At 37.4% G+C, this 19,255-nt stretch overlaps 1 protein-coding gene across 8 annotated transcripts in view; it reads right to left on the bottom strand.

Annotated features, from left to right (window-relative positions):
* slc12a7a (solute carrier family 12 member 7a) overlaps positions 1-18,286 on the bottom strand; it is a 39,193-nt gene extending 20,907 nt beyond the window's left edge. For 3 of the 8 annotated variants that reach the window (XM_079819830.1, XM_079819831.1, XM_079819832.1), the window contains exons 1-7: positions 17,843-18,098; positions 9,422-9,507; positions 9,118-9,249; positions 7,852-7,998; positions 4,210-4,264; positions 3,986-4,116; positions 3,546-3,775 (exon numbers count right to left, since the gene is read on the bottom strand). In XM_079819830.1, coding sequence (XP_079675956.1) covers positions 3,546-3,775; positions 3,986-4,116; positions 4,210-4,264; positions 7,852-7,998; positions 9,118-9,249; positions 9,422-9,507; positions 17,843-17,966 — 905 coding nt within the window. In that variant the 5' untranslated portion in view covers positions 17,967-18,098. Of the gene's footprint in view, positions 1-3,545; positions 3,776-3,985; positions 4,117-4,209; positions 4,265-7,851; positions 7,999-9,117; positions 9,250-9,421; positions 9,508-10,601; positions 11,089-17,842 lie in introns of those variants that run through there. The other 5 variants (XR_013816747.1, XR_013816748.1, XR_013816749.1 and 2 more) reach the window with 5 other exon arrangements.
* Positions 18,287-19,255: the final 969 nt, after the last annotated feature.

Here is a 19,255-nt window from a genome sequence, read left to right as displayed (position 1 = left end):
TCGTTATCTAATGATTAATTAAAGCAGACAACTGGAAGTTGAAATACATGGCTGTGACCCATTGTGATAATTAACAGATTAATTTACATTTATTAGTTCATATAATATGTTATTAGGGAATTAATACAATGTCATATTTAATTAATAGAAATTCATGTATTACTTAACCTATTAATCATACATAAATTTCATTAGTTGCTGATGCAGTAATCATTAATAAATTATTTAGTTCTTCATGAGTCATACATTAACTCTTGATTATCTGTGCATTAGTTAAGCATGAATTAATGCATATTAGTGCACAGGTATTGTAAAGTGTTACCAATGCTTTCATAGTGTGCCGCGAAAGAAAAAAGTTTGGGAAACACTGAGCTAACGTTAGTGTGGCAAACCTATTCAGCTTTTCCAAGTCTAGCCCCGACTGGATCATCCATGACCGATCGACAGCATGCAGGGAGAACCAGCTTACTAGCTTAATTCTCTCCGGCACCCCCGTTTTTTGTTGGTTTGGAAAGCAAGTGTAATAAATACTTGGAGCGGGCATGGGGAAATGTATTGGAGTAAAAAGTAAACTTTGTCTTTAATATTGTAGTGGAGTAAGAGTGAAAGTAGATGCAAATAAAACATACTCAAGTAAAGTACAGATCCCCGAAAAAAATACTTAAGTAAAGTAACAAAGTATTTTTACTTCATTACTTACCACCTCTGAGAAAGAACAATACAAGTATAATGGATCTGTGCAACCAGTCTTAAAGTGGCAGCATCCAAATGTACCTGCTGTCATTATTAATGCTAATCAAACAACAACAACAACAACAACAACAACAACAACAACAAAAAGAGAGAAAATATCTCTTGACACTTGACTAAATAAAGTTATTTGTATAAACGACACCAAAGCTTGAAATATCACAATCAACACTGAACTAATTAACTAATGTGCCCTTCAAGTTTAATCACAAATATCGAAATAGCAGGTTCCAAGCTGCTCTCTGCAGAGCAAATGGGTGGAGCTTACGTCTAGCTCCCCCTCACTAGACGTCCAGCGAGGACGAATTAAAGGATTAGTTCACTTTTAAATAAACTTTTGCTGATAATTTACTCACCCCCATGTCATCCAAGATGTCCATGTCTTTCTTTCTGCAGTCGAAAAGAAATTAAGGTTTTGGATGAAAACAGTCCAGGGTTTATCTCCATATAATGGACTTCAATGGGAAACAAACGGTTCAAAGTCCAAATGACAGTTTCAGTGCAGCTTCAAAGGGCTTTAAACGATACCAGATGACGAATAAGGGTCTTATCTAACGAAACGATCAGTTTCTGCAAGAAACCGAGCAGTATTTATGCTATTAATTTACCTCTTAACAGACAAACGCGATCGCCTCTGAGCTCCGCCATAACTTCCGGAAAGTGAGGTCAAATTCGATCGTGGTCATAGATATATCGATAGTAGATGCCTCATTCTACTGTTCCGTGCAGTCGCTAATGAGGCATCTACGTATACATCTATGACCACGATCTAATTTGACCTTACTTTCCGGAAGTTATGGCGGAGCGTTGGTCTGTTAAGAGGTAAAATAATAGCATACACTCTAAAAAAAAAGTCTCGTAATCATAAGGGAACCTTTTTTAGTGCTATATAGCACCAATTTTGGTGCTTCAGTGGTTCTTCAGAGGTGCTATATAGCACCTTAGTCAAAGAACCGGTGAAGAACCGGTGAAGAACCTCTGAAGAACCGGTGAAGAACCACTGAAGCACCAAAAATGGTGCTATATAGCACTAAAAAAGGTTCCCCTATGATTACGAGCCAAGAACTATTTTTGGTGCCATATAGAACCTTTTTTTTTTTAGAGTGTAAATACTGCTCGGTTTCTTGCAGAAACTGATCGTTTCGCTAGATAAGACCCTTATTCGTCGTCTGGTATCGTTTAAAGACCTTTGAAGCTGCATTGAAACTGTCATTTGGACCTTGAACCGTTTGTTGCCCATTGAAGTCCATTATATGGAGATAAACCCTGGACAGTTTTCATCCAAAACCTTAATTTATTTTCGGCTGCAGAAAGAAAGACATGGACATCTTTGCTGACATGGGGGTGAGTAAATTATCAGCAAAAGTTTATTTTAAAGTGAACTAATCCTTTAATGTATTTTGGGCCTAATGGGTGGTGCTAGAATATCCAACCATAGCCAATAACTCTATCCCTCCGCCCCATTAGACGTCATTTGACTCTGCAATGAGTACCACTTGCATTAATGCCGCCTTCACGTGCTATCGGAAATTTGATAATTCCCACTTCTGAAGTCGTGATTCAAATTTCAAAACCTCTAATCGCATTCAAATTTTGAAAAGGGAGGGCGTTCATGTGGAATTTTTTACCTCGGAAACTCGTATTTACGATAATTCCGATAGCACATGAAGGCAGCATAATAATCAAGTGAAGACATAATTACGAGCAGGAAACTCTAGATGAATTCTAGATGATGCACAGGTTGCCAAGTTGGGACATTCTTCTTCCTTGGAAGTTGGGATGGTGGAATGGGCGTGCCGATGTGAAACCTGATGGAAACACTAATCTGTAGTATTGATAATATCATAATCTCTCTATATATAGAGAGATGAGTGTGCGGAAAGCAAGTCTGTAGAAAATGGTGTTAATTACCCGTTTGCTTCACATTTATTTGTGATTCCATAAATGATAGAAATAGATATTTTTCATCATTTTGAATTTAGTGGTTATTTGGGTTTATTGTTCACAATATAATTCTTTTGTTTCTATTTCTATGTGATGTTTCCGACTTGAATGTGAGACATTATAATTTGTACTTGAAGGCAGGCAGCATAATGTTTTCCACCCTTGTGGATAAGCCTGTCGCAATATTCAAATATCGATATATTGCACAATAGATGTACATGACCTCAATAATTTTTTGTGATGCAATATATCGCCCAATTTGTTTACATGATAATGAATGTCACCAGCATTTTACTCGATTGTGCTGTCATCTTGTATGTTTTCCGTGACTAAGGCGAAAGTGGTTCTCGGGCAGTTCCTTCATACACAGAGCGGTTATCGACAGGTGAAAAAAAAGGCGCCATTTGAGGCGTTATAGTGTTTTCTCAACTACTGACAGTTTGGAAGAATAAGTCCAAATGGACTCGATTTCAAAGCCGCAATCCCCTGTTCCGGTGCACATATAAATGTCAACGCAGTGTGACGAGTGTTAAAGCCGTTTCACAAGGGAAAATGTTTATTTACTATTTATTCAATTTTTTTATTTAGGATAATATATTTTTTACCCTTAATTTCCATGATCTAAAGAATCAAAAGGTTGTCATTTGAAAGTGTGTAGGTCTACTTGCATTATTATGCTGTTATATTAGGATAATGTATATTCAGTGGCATAAAATAGTCTTAAAATGACAATAATATCGTTTATCGCTATTATTTATGGGACGATATATCGCGAAAAACAAAAAGTAGTTATCTTGACAGGCCTACTTGTGGAGTTTAAATGTCCATGTAAAAATCACAGCATTACTCACGTATAATTGGGAGGCTTGATGGCGCTTTGGATGACACCTGCGTAAATGGCCATAATTGACAGCACCACACAGGACAGGAAGATCAAGGCCAGCTTGTTGACATATTTAACCCCAACAAACACTACCAGGGTCATGATAGCTAAACAGCACGTGCCATAAATACGCATGTTATTTTGCATCCCATTTGGCTCCTGGTCGTCAAACACATTAGCCTCTGGCTGGATGTATGTCTGTAGCAGGGTATGAAAGGAAAGAGAGAGAAAGGTTTACTAAGGATACACAAGTTAATATGATTTTTGTGGTTATGTGACTAAGGCAATGAAAGGGGAACTCATCTGCTGAGTTGAGTTAGCTCAGCAGTGCTGACTCAAACTCTTCTGCAGTGAGTACTGTATTTGCTCGCAAGAAATGTTAGTGTTGGTCCATAAGTTTTGACTCACCAAAAAAATTTCCATGGTTCCTAGTATGTACATAGAACCTGCAAATGTGGTGCCCAGGTAGAAACACAAACCCACTGCTCCTCCAAACTCTGGGCCTAATGCTCTGGAGATCATGTAGTATGAACCACCAGCTAAAGTGAGAAGAGAATCAAGTTGACTTGAAACAAATACGGAGCAAATAACAAAAATATATATTAGAGTGACATAACAGATTGAAATCATACCAGGTACTACACCGTTAGTCGCAATGGCACTCATTGAAATTGCAGTCAGCATGGTCTATGGATGAAGAAAAAGACTGATGTAAAACAAAACTTATATATGCTTGCTTGCAGGGTATTATCATTTTTAGTTTAGTATTCCTACCGTATTTTACTCAAAATTTGGTTTCACTCTATCATTGTCAGTTTTAATTATTTCAGGGTTTACTAATTTTAGTTTTTTGTTTTAATATTTTAGGGCTGATGTTAAGTTAATGTAAGTACATTTTTCAGCAGGATCTAATGTTATTGCTGTGTAATTTGACTCTAAGCGGTGTAGTGACTAACTTAACCTAGCAGAACATTGTTTAAATAAAAAATATTATTATAGGTTTATTATTATCTACGTGTATTTGGGTAAAGATATGGTTAAAAATGGATTTTTTACACACATTAGGGCTGCACAATTAATCAAATTTGTAATCGTGATAACAATTACGTATGCCACAATTATGTAATCGTTCATTAAAATGTAATCGCAATTACAATAAAAAAAGTCCACTAATATTATTCTGTGTACTTAATGTTTTTTTTCGTTCTACAGGTTATCTTAAGTTTTTTCCCCATTGTTTTTATTTTTAGTTTTAGTATAACATTATAATTCCATGCATATTTTTTACTTTTTTTATTTAAAGAAACCAAACCAATGTATATTTGACCTTTGAGGCTTAATGCTATAGAATAATCGTAATTAATAATCGCAATTACAATTTCAAGGGAATAATCGACAATTATGATTTTTTTTTGTCATAATCGTGCAGTTAAAACCCACAATTAGTATTGTCATCATTTAATATGCAGTAAATGGTGAAACATTTATTTGTATTACATGGACCTTTTGATATAAAAAGTTCTTTGTCTTGATTTTTTTAAAACATTTTTTAGCCAAATCTCAAAATTGTCCTATACACCATAGGACAAGTTTGATATTTGTCTCAAGCATGGTTCAATAAATTACAACTTTTATAAATTAAAAAAGAAAAGCATAAAAAATGTTAATAAATACCTCAGTCATAATTTTTAGTAATTTTAGTGATCATTTTTCTCATCTTGATACATTTGGACACTAAAAAACCATGTCCTCCAGTGTGACACCATAAACTGATTTTTCCAGTTTTTCGGGCAATTCCACTGACAAGTTTAATTAGTTGAAGGACCCCATTCAAGGTCATGTTAGGCCCTGTCCCAAATGGCACCCTAAACCCTCATGGTCTTCCTCTGAGTCCGCACTTTCACGACGTAATGCTGCTTTGACTGCCGGGAAGAAGTCCGCTGCGTAATCCGCACCAGTGCGGGCTCGGCAGAAGTGCACATCGAGGGCGCATATCGACCTCAAAGGGGGCATTCGCGAGCACCCTTCTGAGACCTAAAATGACAACTGGGACACCCTGCGGTCTCGTGGACTTAACGGACACGCGCACGCACAGCCATTCTTAGTCCAAAAGACCGAAAGTGCAAATGAAGTGTGCCATTTGGGACAGGGCCTTACTGTGAAGCCCATGATGTGGACATGGTAAGATTTTGTCTCAGAATTGTTCAAATATTTAACTTTTTTGGAACTACTATAAAAGTTTTAAGTGTTGTTGTCCTTTGGTGAGACACTCCTTTATTCGTAATTCTTTCTATGTCACACCATAGGACACATTTCAGTAAAAATGTTCAAAAAACAGTGAAAGAATTGATCGTTAGTGACCCCTTATATTTTCTCAAACATCAGGCTTCACACTACACATATATATATATTAATTTGTTCTCCAAAAGTGGTGTTTTACAAAAAAGGATTTTGTCATTTGTCAACTTTCCAAATAACATTTTGTTTTTTTTATATATATAAAAAGTTACATAGTATAACTTTAATGCAGACACGTTGCAATTATCTTAAAAACTAAAAATGAAATTAATTTATAATTATTTTATAAAATTAGTTTCAGTTTATCGCTGTCATGTTAGTTTTCATTTTTAAAAGCCCAACACCAAGCTTTGATCAGGCCAGTAAAATTCTTCCACACCAGACTCTGTTAGCCATATCACCTGGATTTGTGCAGTCATGTTGAAACTGTTTCCGCAATGTTTGAAGCACACAGTTCTTTTTTGTGTGTGCTATAGAATAAAGATTTGTCATCACTGGAAGAGGAAGTGTTGACATACTTTTGGCCATGTCAAGTTTTTTCCTTTGGTGTGCGTGACAAAACTGTCAAAAAAGGTATTAGCCTAAAAGCAATGATTGAAGAAACTCAGCCATGTTTCTTTTCTCTTTTCACATCTAGATACTCTAGGTCTTGGGTTTTCAAAGTCAAAGACATTGGGCCTCCCTACGGACACAAAGTACAAAATGCTATGCAAACACAATGATTTATCTCTCATCCACCCGCAATTAATATGAATGCTATTTTATATTACTTGGCCTGCCCAATCGGTGGATATACGCGCGTGTCAACGTTGCAGACAGCATGATCAAAACTTCCGCGATTGTATTTTTCCTTCAAATATCAAGTCAAGAGAGTGAACAACGCACATCAAGAGAGGAATATTATTTCACTATTTAATATGATTCGTAATGGTAGCCCGTCTGGAAAACACATAGCCCCGGGAGCCCTGCGAGCCCTGTGACAGTAGTAAGTTATGTTTAGTTAGACATGTACACAATGTAACATTGTATTTGATCTGTAACAATGCAATACCATCACATATAAACTTTTTTTACTCACATTAGTGTGTTGCTTCATTCATCCTGTCTGCAAATCCAGTCTCTTGTTTACAAACGAATCCGTGGTTAAATGAACATACGTGCAATGTCTTCCCCACGTGAGCTGGATATTAATTAAAAATAAAGTGCAACCACACATTTCCAATATTAGAGTCCGAAGGAAGCTTATGCAGCGACTGTGTTCTTCCACAACCAGGCACCGCGCAATATCTTGCTATCTTCGGCATGTTTATTGCTCGGTAGCGCGATCAGTTTAGCTCTACAAGTCAGTGGACGGGGCTACATATTTATCTGTTGAGGCGGCGTTTCAGCATACGATGGTGTCAAGGGTCGACATATTGTGAGACCGTTTTCTGGGCCTGTTGTCAATAAAAGCTTTTCTTTGACTAACAAGGAAGTTTTCAGCTCCGAAACCCACATGATATTCTTATATCACGATTAACTTTTATAAAGGCTCAAGGGAAAGTTGATTTCTCAATTCATCACCCCTTTAATGTGTATACCTGACATGTGTTAGTGTGTGTGTTTTTGATGTTCAAGCGCAATAAGCCATGGAACTCAGATTGCAAGTTGTCTGAGAGGCAGCTTTCTGTCCGCACGCTTCGGGTGTGAGCACTGAACTCAGTTCTCTTGCACAGTTTATTGCACTTTTAATAACTTAAGTTACTTAGTAACTTTAAGCAGTCCTGTGCTGCGTGGATACATTTACATACAGCCATTGCAATTGACACTTTTCGGCTGGATGTATAGCCCTACTCCTTCGCGCCTCCCCTGACATGTCCTCGCGCCCCCCCTGGGTAGCTCCACCCCACACTTTGAAAACCCCTGCTCTAGGTAAACTAGGTTAGTGAGTCCAAAAAAAAAAAGATATTTTAAATTGTCAATGGGAAAACACTCACGCAAGAACAGCACATAAAGACGACAGCAAGGGCCTGCATGATTCCCGCTGTACCCACTATCCACGTGAGCCGCAGGAACAGAATCACACCCAGAATGTTTTGCATACAGGGCAGGAACACTCCTATAAATGTGCCCATTTGAGGGCCCTTCAAAACAAACACAAAATTGACACAAAACAAAAACATTTAACCTAGGCTGTGTTCACACTGCAGGGCTTAATGCTCAATTCCGATTTTTTGAAAAAATGCGATTTTTTTGCAAGGCCGTTCACATTTCCAATTAAATGCGACATTTTGTGATCTCCTGTGTGAACGTGAAATGACCATAGACCGTAAAAAAATGACAAAAAATGACCCAGAAGTGACCCGCATGCGCAGAAGAGTACTCAACGGTCAACGACGTCACTTGTTGTTTACGGAAGTAGCCAAATATGGGTGTCAGCATTGGAGTTCGTTTAGCTTTATTAAAGTTATTTTCGCAACGGAGCCAGCACCATTACAACCTTTTCATGTTAAGAAGAAAATTAAAAAAGAGGAGGAGAGCAAGGTTTTTGGCCATGGCGTTTTGTGGAGCAGTGGTAGCAACGTCGGTACAGAGAAACGTGTGTGTGCGGAGTCGCAGCCAGGAGTGGTGGGATACTGATGTGAGTGGCTTTACTGATACCGAATTCGTCAGTAACTTCAGAATGACCAGATCCACCTTCAATTATGTTTGCGAGCGCCTTCAACTAACTTTGTCACGGGAAGAGACACGTCTGCGGCGGCCCATAACAGTGCAGAAACGCGTTGGAGTTGGAGTGTATTGGCTAGCAACAGGTGCGTACTTCTTCTTTTATTGGCGGTTAGCAACTATTTCTTGTGCATTACCGCCACCACTGGACTGGAGTAAGGAACGGGAGTTACAATGATGACGTTTGTCGCGTATCAACGACGTGCGGGTCGGATACATGTGACCTGGCAGTTCAGACTGAAGACGCATTTCAAAAGATCGGATATGTATCGGATTTGGACCACATACCCAAGTGGCCTGGGTCGCATTTGAAAAGATCGGATCTGTGTCGTTCAGACTGTCATGAAAAGATCAGATACAGGTCGCATAAGGGCAAAAAAATCGGAATTGGGTCGTTTCAGCCTGCAGTGTGAACGCAGCCCTAGATTGACAGTCACACACAAAACAAAAACATTTAAGCTATGTACAAACAGATTCCAGCAAAACTGAAGCCTTGAATTCAATGAGTCTCCTATAATCATCTTAGTGTGAGTCACCTTTACGGTGACTCTCTGGATCCCATCCTCACTCTCAGCCTCCTCGTGCTCGATGACCCCCTGGGTTACGTTGGTGTAGTGGGCCAGTTTGTTGAGGAGGGATGACACCATCGGAGTGCTGTCAATCTCATCCTGTGAATAAAGACATGGAGGAGCTAAAGTTTATATACAGCACTGTGTTGTAACTTAGTGACAAAATATAAATGAATCTCATAAATTGAAGAATTTAATTTGAATATAAAGTGCCCCAACAGTGATAGCTGATGCACAAGGATGAGAGGTGTGTGAGTTTTAAGTTTGTTACCTCATAGAGAGCCATATGCTTGCCGTAGATGCTGTCATCATGATCTGTACTGATTAAAGAGCTGGTTTCTCGGAGGGTCTCATCACCTGGCAAGTGACAGAAAACATATATTTTAGTTTAGAGAGCGGTTGATTTTCTGGGTTAAAAGCTGAAATATGCTATAACACTAGCATAATCGCTGAAGAGATTTTAAAACATTAGGCAGAATGCATTTGCTGTCTCACTTAGTAAATGGTTACTGTAAAAAAAAAATTGGGCATCATACACTAAATAACTGAGAATCACATGCCACACTTTCAAGTCGTTCCAAACACAACAAACTCGCACAAACACATACCTCACCTTTAGGAGATGACAGATGAAAACAATAAGTGTTAAAAAATGGGCACAAAACATATCAAACATGTTTCCGAAGTTAAAAAAACAAACTGTGCCCATCATACACTACGTGATTTTTTTTCTGAAATCTATCAAGTCCAACTGCCCAAAATCGGCAGTTTTGCTCTGACTTTAGTTTCAGCAACTAAATTCGACTCCTTTAGACTGCAAATCAGGGCAAAAATTCAATGTATTCCAGCCTTATAGATTTATCAGATGTTTTGTACAGTGTTGTGTTTAATCCGGCAAAGACAAGTACAAAAAAAAACAATAAAACTGAAAGTGCTACCTGTATTTGTCAAGACATGTTTATTCTTGTCTTGGAAAAAAAACACATTACAAAGCCAGCATATTTTCCACATAACTCTTCATCTGTTATTTTACTCAAGAAATAAAATTTTTGCAATAACGTTTAAATAATGGCATGAAATGTTATTAAATAAGTGTTTAAAGCCACTGACATACATTATACTGTTTATTATGCATGATTGTTTGCATTCACCAAGCAATATACGTGGGAAACTAAAAGACATGCGAGAAGGTAAAATACATACAGATCAATCAGATTATTTTTGTCCATGCAGTATCCAGGAGACACTCAACTAGTCTACCGCACATGTGAATACCTCTGCCTGAAGGTACGAAACATATTGTGGTCATAAAAAGGAAAGTTAAACGATTTTCCACTATATCAAATTCCAAATGATCAAAAAAACACTAATGCCAAGTTGAAAATCGTAAGCTTACTTGTGCAAATTGTAATTCACTTTTGTTGATCCATTTCAATGAGATTTAAACTCACCTAACGTCTCTGGATTCAACTCGGATTCACACTCCATGCTGAGAGGGAGACGAAGGCGTGAATGTGTCTGATGGACTAGTAAAACCCTTTTTACCTGGTCTCTTGTTTGATTAAAAGAGGAGACACTATGCCTCTGAAAAATGCTGTACAGTCTCCTATGGTGCAAAGCTGTCTTTTGAACCACACTACTGCAGCTGATCTCTGCTAGGCAAACTCCTACGTTTTTTCAAGAGGGACGTTGGTGGGATCAGTCTGTGTTCCAGCAGTTGTCCAAGTCTTGTATTTCTTGTGTCTGGTTGTCTCGTAGTGTTCTTTGCTCATTTTTTGGCTCCAGTACGTGCTGTAGGCGATATCAGCCTCACCCTGCCTTCAAGTTTGTTTTGTCCTTTCTCAAGGTTCAATAGCAACATCAGACTCATTCAGTTCTGTGTTTCTTTTCCATCTGTACGGGATCATTGACTGGCAGCACTAAGCACAAGTCTTAAATGACTTGATCCACTCGAGTTGGGGAGGGGAATTGCATGTAAAAACCAGTTAGTAGACTGAATGAGATAATGTTAAAAAAAGAAATGGAAAAACTATATGTGCACTATGTGCAATACTATGAAATACAGTTCATCGGCATGCTGGACATAATTTGTGTAGTTACAGAAACATTGGTGGAACGGGAGGAAAGAGTCTCAAGTGTTTCAACATCTTTATATTTAATAAAAATCAAGCTGTATATATATATATACATTTGTAATTTATAAGAAGGCAGATTTTTAAAAAGTCAACTGGGAATATCTACAGTATTTCCCAGGCCTGTGCTGCCATTGATCTAATTTCACATCTCTTTCCACAGTGAGAACAGAACAATAACAGCGAAGGTTCATAAAAGGCTTCAGAAACATTCTTTTCCTGAGAACTCCTTCCGTGTGACTTGTAAATTGTGTTTATAATCCCGTGCGCAGCTAATTTTGTATACGAATGATGAAATCCCAAAGGGACTAATTTGTGATGTTTTGGAAAAGCTCATAGTTGACACATATTTATCAAGACCTGAATTGAAACGTATAACAGATTCAGCCAAATCCAGTTTTGAAAACAATACAGGGTATGCACTGCAGATTAAAGGTTTGGGGTCGGTACGATTTTTAAATGTTTTTGAAAAAATATTTTGAAATATTATAAATGTAATTTATACCTGCAATTGCAAAGCTGAATTTTCAGCAGCATTATTACAGTCTTTAATGTCACATAAATCATTCTAATATACTGATTTCACGTTTAAGAAACATTTCTTATTATTGTCAATGTTGATAGTTGAGCTGCTTAATAATTTTGTGGAAACTGTGATACACTTCTTTCAGGATTCTTTGATCAATAGAAAGAATAATATGCATTTATAGCACTTTATTTTACAGTCCTGTTTCCCATGTACATAATATATACTTATTTCTAGTAATTGTAATAACTGGGTAATAACTAGTACTAACCCTGAACTTACCCCTAAACCTAACCTTAACCCATGTAGTTACCTTATATTGCCCAGTATTTTCTTAGGTATGTACACTGTACATGTAAGTGCACGTACTGTGAAATCAAGGTCTAACTAAATTTTTGTAACATGATAAATGTCTTTGTGTCTCGCTAGGTTGTTGCAAGGAACACGTATGATGAGGGAGATTAGAACAGGGAACAGATTTGAATGATAAATCCACAAACACATAGCTTGCGTAAATGAGATCGGACAAGGAACTGAATAAAACAGGGATAATGAGGGAACTAAACTTTATCCCTGCAAAATGTGAAATATAAAATAATAGTCGGAAATCTATTTTTTAAATGGAACAGTTAATTGAAACTTTAGACAAAATACACAAGGAAATCTTTTTTTTAAAGTTTAAGTTTGCATATGGGGTTTATATTTTGTATCATATTTGATACATCAGGCTTTTATAGTCCACATACAGGGAGAATATGCTCACAGTCGAGGAGGGGGAAAAACATTATTCAGAGGCCCAAACTGAAAAAAAAAAAAAAAAAAAAAAAATATATATATATATATATATATATATATATATATATATATATATATATATATATATATATATATATATATATATATATATATATATATATATATATATATATATATATATATATATATATATATATATATTATAATATAATATATAATATATTTGGTGCAAATGTTTTTATTGTCTAAAAGTAAGATGAAATTCTGATTGCTTGTAATGTAATTAATTATGAGTCTCAATGATGATTGAGAGATGTACAAATAAGAGTTCCTCAAAAGCCTTATGTATCATATTTGATACATACATTTTAACATGATGTTTATACAAAAAAATTATGTATGAATAATCAAATAAACCTTGCTTCAAAAGTTGCTTCAGTTCAGTACATGTTCTTCTCGAAATATTAATGACAATACATGAATAGCAAGTTATCCTTACGTTTACTTTATAAAAATCATTAAAGATTTCACAGTTAAAAGATGACTGTCACAAGATGACTGGTGTGAAGAAGCACAAGACAGGAACTACTTAACTCACTGACGATACCGGACAAAGAACTATGGAGAACTCAAATACAAAGCTGAAACAGAACTTGTGTGGGGAACTAATTAACCACCAAGGAGACTAGCTAGTGAGCTAATGTCAGAGACCAGGCAAAGAATCAGAAACTGAACAGAAAGGGAACATAAACGTTATAATGACCTGAAGGGAAAAAATTTTACTCATGTGTTAAAAGGTAGCCTGACGTTGTCATACTCAATTCTAGTCAGAATATGAGTTTTATACTGCTCCGTTGGGCTGTGATTATGGGGCGTGTTTCAACCGAACCAGGAAAGACCTCAATTGGATAGACCTACAACCAATCAGAGCAACGGAGCGACGCATAACGTTAGTTGTCAAATGTCAACAGAACTCAACTGCACAGTGCAAAAGGTGTTGCCAAGTTTGCGGTTTTGCCGGGAGATGTTTTTCCATGTTCGCGGGTTGAAGCGACCCCAATTATGTGATATTTAGACCCAGGAACCCAGGCAACCCTGCCAAAAAAACACATATTTTACCCCCCAAACGCCATTTTTTGATTTGGGCTAGTTTTGAGTAGCAATTGGGCGGATTTTGTTGTAAAAACATGGCAACCCTGTGCACGCATGCTGGAAGAAGTGAGTGTAAACAATGTTTGCCGGTGTTGTAAAAAAGAATTTAAGGATACATGGGGTACTTACCAACACGATCATCATTTCTGAGAGAAATAGAAAAGGTGGATGCACATACGAACAAGTTCTCCGTTTGGGATTAGAACAAATTCAACCCAAGCATTCTTTGGTGATGTGGATGCTTACGTTACTGTTGATCATCTGTCCATCATCATCTAAAGCCCGCCCTGACAATTTGATTGGTCCGAACAGCTCTGGTTCGAGCATAGTTGCTCCACAACGGATCAAGTCCAGACCGAACTTCCCGAACTAAAATGTTGTGGGCGGGGCTAAGTTCGGCTGGCATCCAGGCTAGTTAAAAGGCCTTTTACTTGTTAAAAAATGCAGACTATCAATCAAAGGGCAGAAAGCAAGTAGATAGAAGATTGTGTACAACAGGTTTTTTATTTTATTTTTTAGCAACGTTCTGTTTTCTGATGATTTGTAGGCTACCATGGATGCCAGCCGAACTTAGCCCTGCCCACAACATTTGAAGTCGGGAAGTTCGGTCTGGACTTGATCCGTTGTGGAGCAACTATGCGAACCTAGGACTGCACGATTTGGGGAAAATATCTAATTGCGATTATTCTGGTTAAAATTGCGAGTGTGCGATTTAAAATGCGTTTATTATTTAATTAAAACATTTTTTACAAATGAAAAGTGTGTATATAACATTTTGTGTTTATATATTAATATGGCTAATAATAAATATTATTATTATTATTGCTTAATAAAAATAAGAAATATTGCTATTGCAATAACATTTTCATTATTAAAAATGTAAAATAGCATTTAAGAATAAATATAACAGTATAATAATAATAATTACAATTATATTTGACTAGAAAACTTATTTTACAAAAAAAATGATGGGTTACCTGTTAATGTGCAGACAGACTATGACTAAAAATCATTAGAAAGGTCTATGGATTTATTGTAAAAAAATATATTATTATAAAAATCTGTGCTTTTTATCTGTGATATCAATTTCTTAAAGTCTATGTCTTTTAAAGCTACACTGTGTAACTTTTTTAGTTTATTCTTAGCTAAAAACACTTTCAAAAATATATGTGCTCATTAATGTATATTTACTTCTTTCTAGTAATAAAGTATTCTCGTAAGTTTATAAAATGCCATTGAAAATACATACGGTAATGGGTTTGAATGCGGGTCGCCATGTTGCCCCTCCATCTTGAAAGTACATCAGCCAAAGAGGGACATACCCGTAAATTCAAGCTTCGCCTTTCACGTTTTAACACTCGATGGCACCGTGTCGAATGTGGACGAGGTCGAACTGGAAGCCATATTAATCTTGGACTAAATCGGCCACCGTAGGAGTTAAAACGAAATCGGAATTGAGAGGAAGAGAAACTAATATTCACTGGGTGGTCATATACCTTTCCACCGCTAGATGGGGGAAAATATCACACAGTGTAGCTTTAATATGAAATATGAGCCTCTTATGCATCCACTGTGGGGATTTAAAACTCCTGCACATTGAAGAAAAACATATGGATTGTCAAACTTTTGGATAGAAAATAATAAGAAGAAATACTTCTAAATAAATGTATAATTCATGCTGGAAGCCAGAGGGCGCCCTCGAGCAGAAACTCCACATTGCCACATTTGAAGTAATCCTTTGTTTGTTTTCAGGATATCCCTTCCCTATGGGAAATCCCTAGAGTGAAGCCTGCGCTGTAGGCTGAATAAAACGAAGATAGAAACGCTTTGACTGATTAATAATAAACATGAAGATAATACTTCTGCGACAAGATATGGTGTATTTGAGTTCTTCAAGACTTCTCTGGTATTTTCATAATAATAAAGTATGCAGTGCTGATTGACATTCTGTGATAAGAAGCCACATCAGCTCGACTGACTATATGAAGTGAGTTAAAACGTGTTATTAAACGTATTTTGTTGGACAACAGGTTTATGAACACTTCACACTGCTAGTTTGTGAAGATGTTTGACACGTGCTTTTTCAAACGCACGTTATAAGTGACTCAAACTCGCAGTGCTTTCAGACGAAGCAGCGTTTACAACTGATCACAGAGCCCATTCTTCACTGACACACTGGGCATTTATTTATTTTATAAAAATCGCAGCCTTTGCACTTTCATAATCGCACATAAACCAAATCGCGATTGCGGTTCGATTTCGATTAATCGTGCAGCCCTACTCGAACCAGAGCTGTTTGGACCAATCAAATTGTCAGGGCGGGCTTTATACGATGATAGACAGATGCTCAACAGTAACGTAATCATCCACGTCACCAAAGAGCACTTGGGTTGAATTAGTTCTAATCCTAAACGGAGAACTTTGTATCACCTTTACTATTTTTCTCAAAAATGACGATCGTGTTGGTAAGTACCCCGTGTATCCTTAAATTCTTTCTACAACCAACACCGGCAAACATCGCTTACACTCATCTTCTTCGTCTACTTCCAGCATGTGTGCAGTTGACAACTCTGCGTCCCTCCGTTGCTCTGATTGGTTGTAGTTCTATCCAATTGAGTGCAGAGGCATTTTCTTTTCCTGGTTCGGTTGAAACACGCCTCATAATCACAGCCCAATGGAGCAGAATCAGACTCATATTCTGACTAGAATCTGAGTATGACGACCTCAGGCTATTTATAGGCCTTAGAAATTCATGTATTCTTAGAAGAAAAGGTTCTATATAGAACCATAAAGGACACTTCATATACAGAACATTTAGGGGTTCCTATCATGGGATCATTTGATGGATTTAGTTTTAATGAATTACATTGGTTTTAATCGATTTTTTATTTTGATTAAATATGAATTAAGTAGCTTGTAAACATACTATATCACTAGAAGAAATTAAACATGAAAGTATTATGTGATCATTTAAGACATTTGCTCCTTATACAGAGCCTTTTTGGCATAAATGGTTCTTTAACATTGAGTCTAGAACCCCACTGAACCTTTTTTCTAAGATATGATAAAGTAAAAAAAATCATAAAAATATGATACGGTAGGCTTTATGGGTTAATGAGGGTTAAATTATCAACTGATTATGCATTCGCAGGCACTTTCATTTCATAAAGGACACAGTACAATTAAACTTTTTAAAAGGTCAATTTATAGGAAGAGGGCAAATTCCATGATGATGAGCCACAAGCTCTGCTACACACCCATGTACACACATTAACACTCATAAAAGAAAACATCTGCATTGTGCAAATCTTATGTGAATGTAAATGATAACTATAAACTTGATGAGTACGCCTGTTCCAATTGTGTGCCAAAAACAGAAAAGAAAGGATAATTGACCAATGGGCTGTTGGCACCAGACCACAACTACTACTTTTATGTAAATAAAGATAAAACACCACAACAACGAGAAACCGGGTGCAACTTAAAATACCTGATGAATAAACTGACTCTTAGTCATCATTTGCACCCTAAGCAAACCTGTTTCACTTTTTCGTTTGTGGAACATTAAACATAATTTGTGCAATGGCTCTAGTTTTTTTCTTTGTTAAAGTCAGTGGTCACCAAAACTGTTAGGTTCCCAATATTCTTTAAAATCTCTCTCTTTTTTGTGAGCCAAAGAAAAAAGTCATACAGGATCGACAAAAGGGTGAATAAATGACAGAACTGTCATTTTTGGGTGTTTAACTATTTCTTTATCTTTGAATGGAACCCACAAAATAAAGTACAACTTGGCTATAAGGTCTCTTTTGTTATGAACAAAAAAGTGGTGCAACAGTGTGTAGTCATTATTCTAAAGATAAACACTGAAAAGACGTCAGAGTAAGAGAGAAACAGGAAAATGGAAAACAAGGGCACAGGAAACTGCCACTTGTTTACACTCCATGAGGAGATGATTTCACAAACACATGGCAGTAAACATGGCAAATATTTGCTTTTGAGGATGCACTTACAAAGACGCTTAAGCTTGGAAAAAAAAACAAGCCTTTAACGGGAAGCCTTTAAATGTCCTGCTCTTTTGTTTGCACATGTCTAGGCAGGATTTTTTTTTCCCCCAGAATGCTCTCACCTGAGTAGGGTCCTGCTACTGTATCTGACTCCTCCTTGTCCTCTTCTTTCAGTATATCTCCATCATAGTCTGGATCTGATAATGGGGTGTCCTCCACCGGCACCACTGTGAAGTTGGTGGGCATTTTTCCTCACACCATGTGCTCTGTGTTTAGTTTCTTGAGTCTTTTTCTCTCTGTCTCACCCCAAGTCTCCTGGGCTCGGCAGAGTTCGAAGTTCTCTGACTTCTTCACAACTGTTGTTCAGACGCGGCAGCCCATGTGATCTCTTTCCACCAAATAAGGAGCTTTACACAACTCCTCCCTCCGGGCGACGGGCCGTTCTGTCCTGCCACAGAGCTCTGAGCTGGTGCTTCCTGTTTTGTGTTAACTGCCCTTCTCATTGTACCTGTGACGGCTGGGAGGGAGTTGATTGTTTGTCGTGTCAGAGTCATCTGAGACTGCACAAAGTGATGGGAACAAAAGGCCTAACGCAGTGTTGCATTCCTCAACCCCAGCCCAATTCCCTGCCCCACCCCCTCCTGATGTCCCTAGCCTCAAAGGAAACGTGCAACAATCACTCCATTCAGGAACCATTAGGACTGGAGAGGAATTAATGCTGAAAATAACTTTTCCTGAAAAGACTCCCACTACAACTGCATCAATATTAGGTGGACACTATCCCTTTGCAGAACAAATTTGAATGTCGATCAGTCAGATTCTCCTGAAAGTATGTTTGCATTTATTTGAAATGTGACAATGACTTGCTCTGTTTTCTGCTTCAAGGGTGTGTACACAAACATACCGTAACATAACTGATGGATACATGCTGACAACACGTCCATCAGTCATGTGAGAGTGGCTGATAAGGGTCTCAACGGTGGCACTTTGCTGAATTTACAGGAACAACCTGCATAGTGGTTATTCAGCTATGGTGAAACCTACTGTTGTGACTACAAACTAAGTTTGCAATTGAAACCAAGGCTGTTCTGGTCTGTGGGGTCTAGCACATGAATCACAACTATGAATACATTCTCAAAATATGGAGCATTTTTGGAAGTATCATGTTATAAACAGACTACATTACTTTTTCAGTGAAAAAAGGTTTTTTTTCATGCTTACATAGGCTGCCCTCTGTGGGTTGAAAGACTACGCTGTCTGTGTTTCCCCATGTGACTGCCTTTAACAGACCAGCAGGTGGCAGCCTATACAGTTTTTGGGGCGTTTGTAGGAGTTTCTGACTCCAGCACAAAGCTCCAGAACCTACTCCAATGAAGGTGAAATAAAACGGTATGGTACAAATAATTTAATAGATATAAATTATGTGTTCACACTTGTAATTAGCATTCAGATTGGCATTTTTAACCCCAAACCTAAAGGCATAGGGATATGTTCACAACCTGATTGGTCGGCTTTTATGATGTATTGCCTATTTT

The sequence above is a fragment of the Gobio gobio genome (genome assembly GCF_949357685.1).
Source record: "Gobio gobio genome assembly, chromosome: 6".
Classification (NCBI taxonomy): Eukaryota; Metazoa; Chordata; class Actinopteri; order Cypriniformes; family Gobionidae; genus Gobio; species Gobio gobio.
Note: the sequence above shows the minus strand (reverse complement) of the source record. Positions and strands in the feature narration are given on the sequence as shown.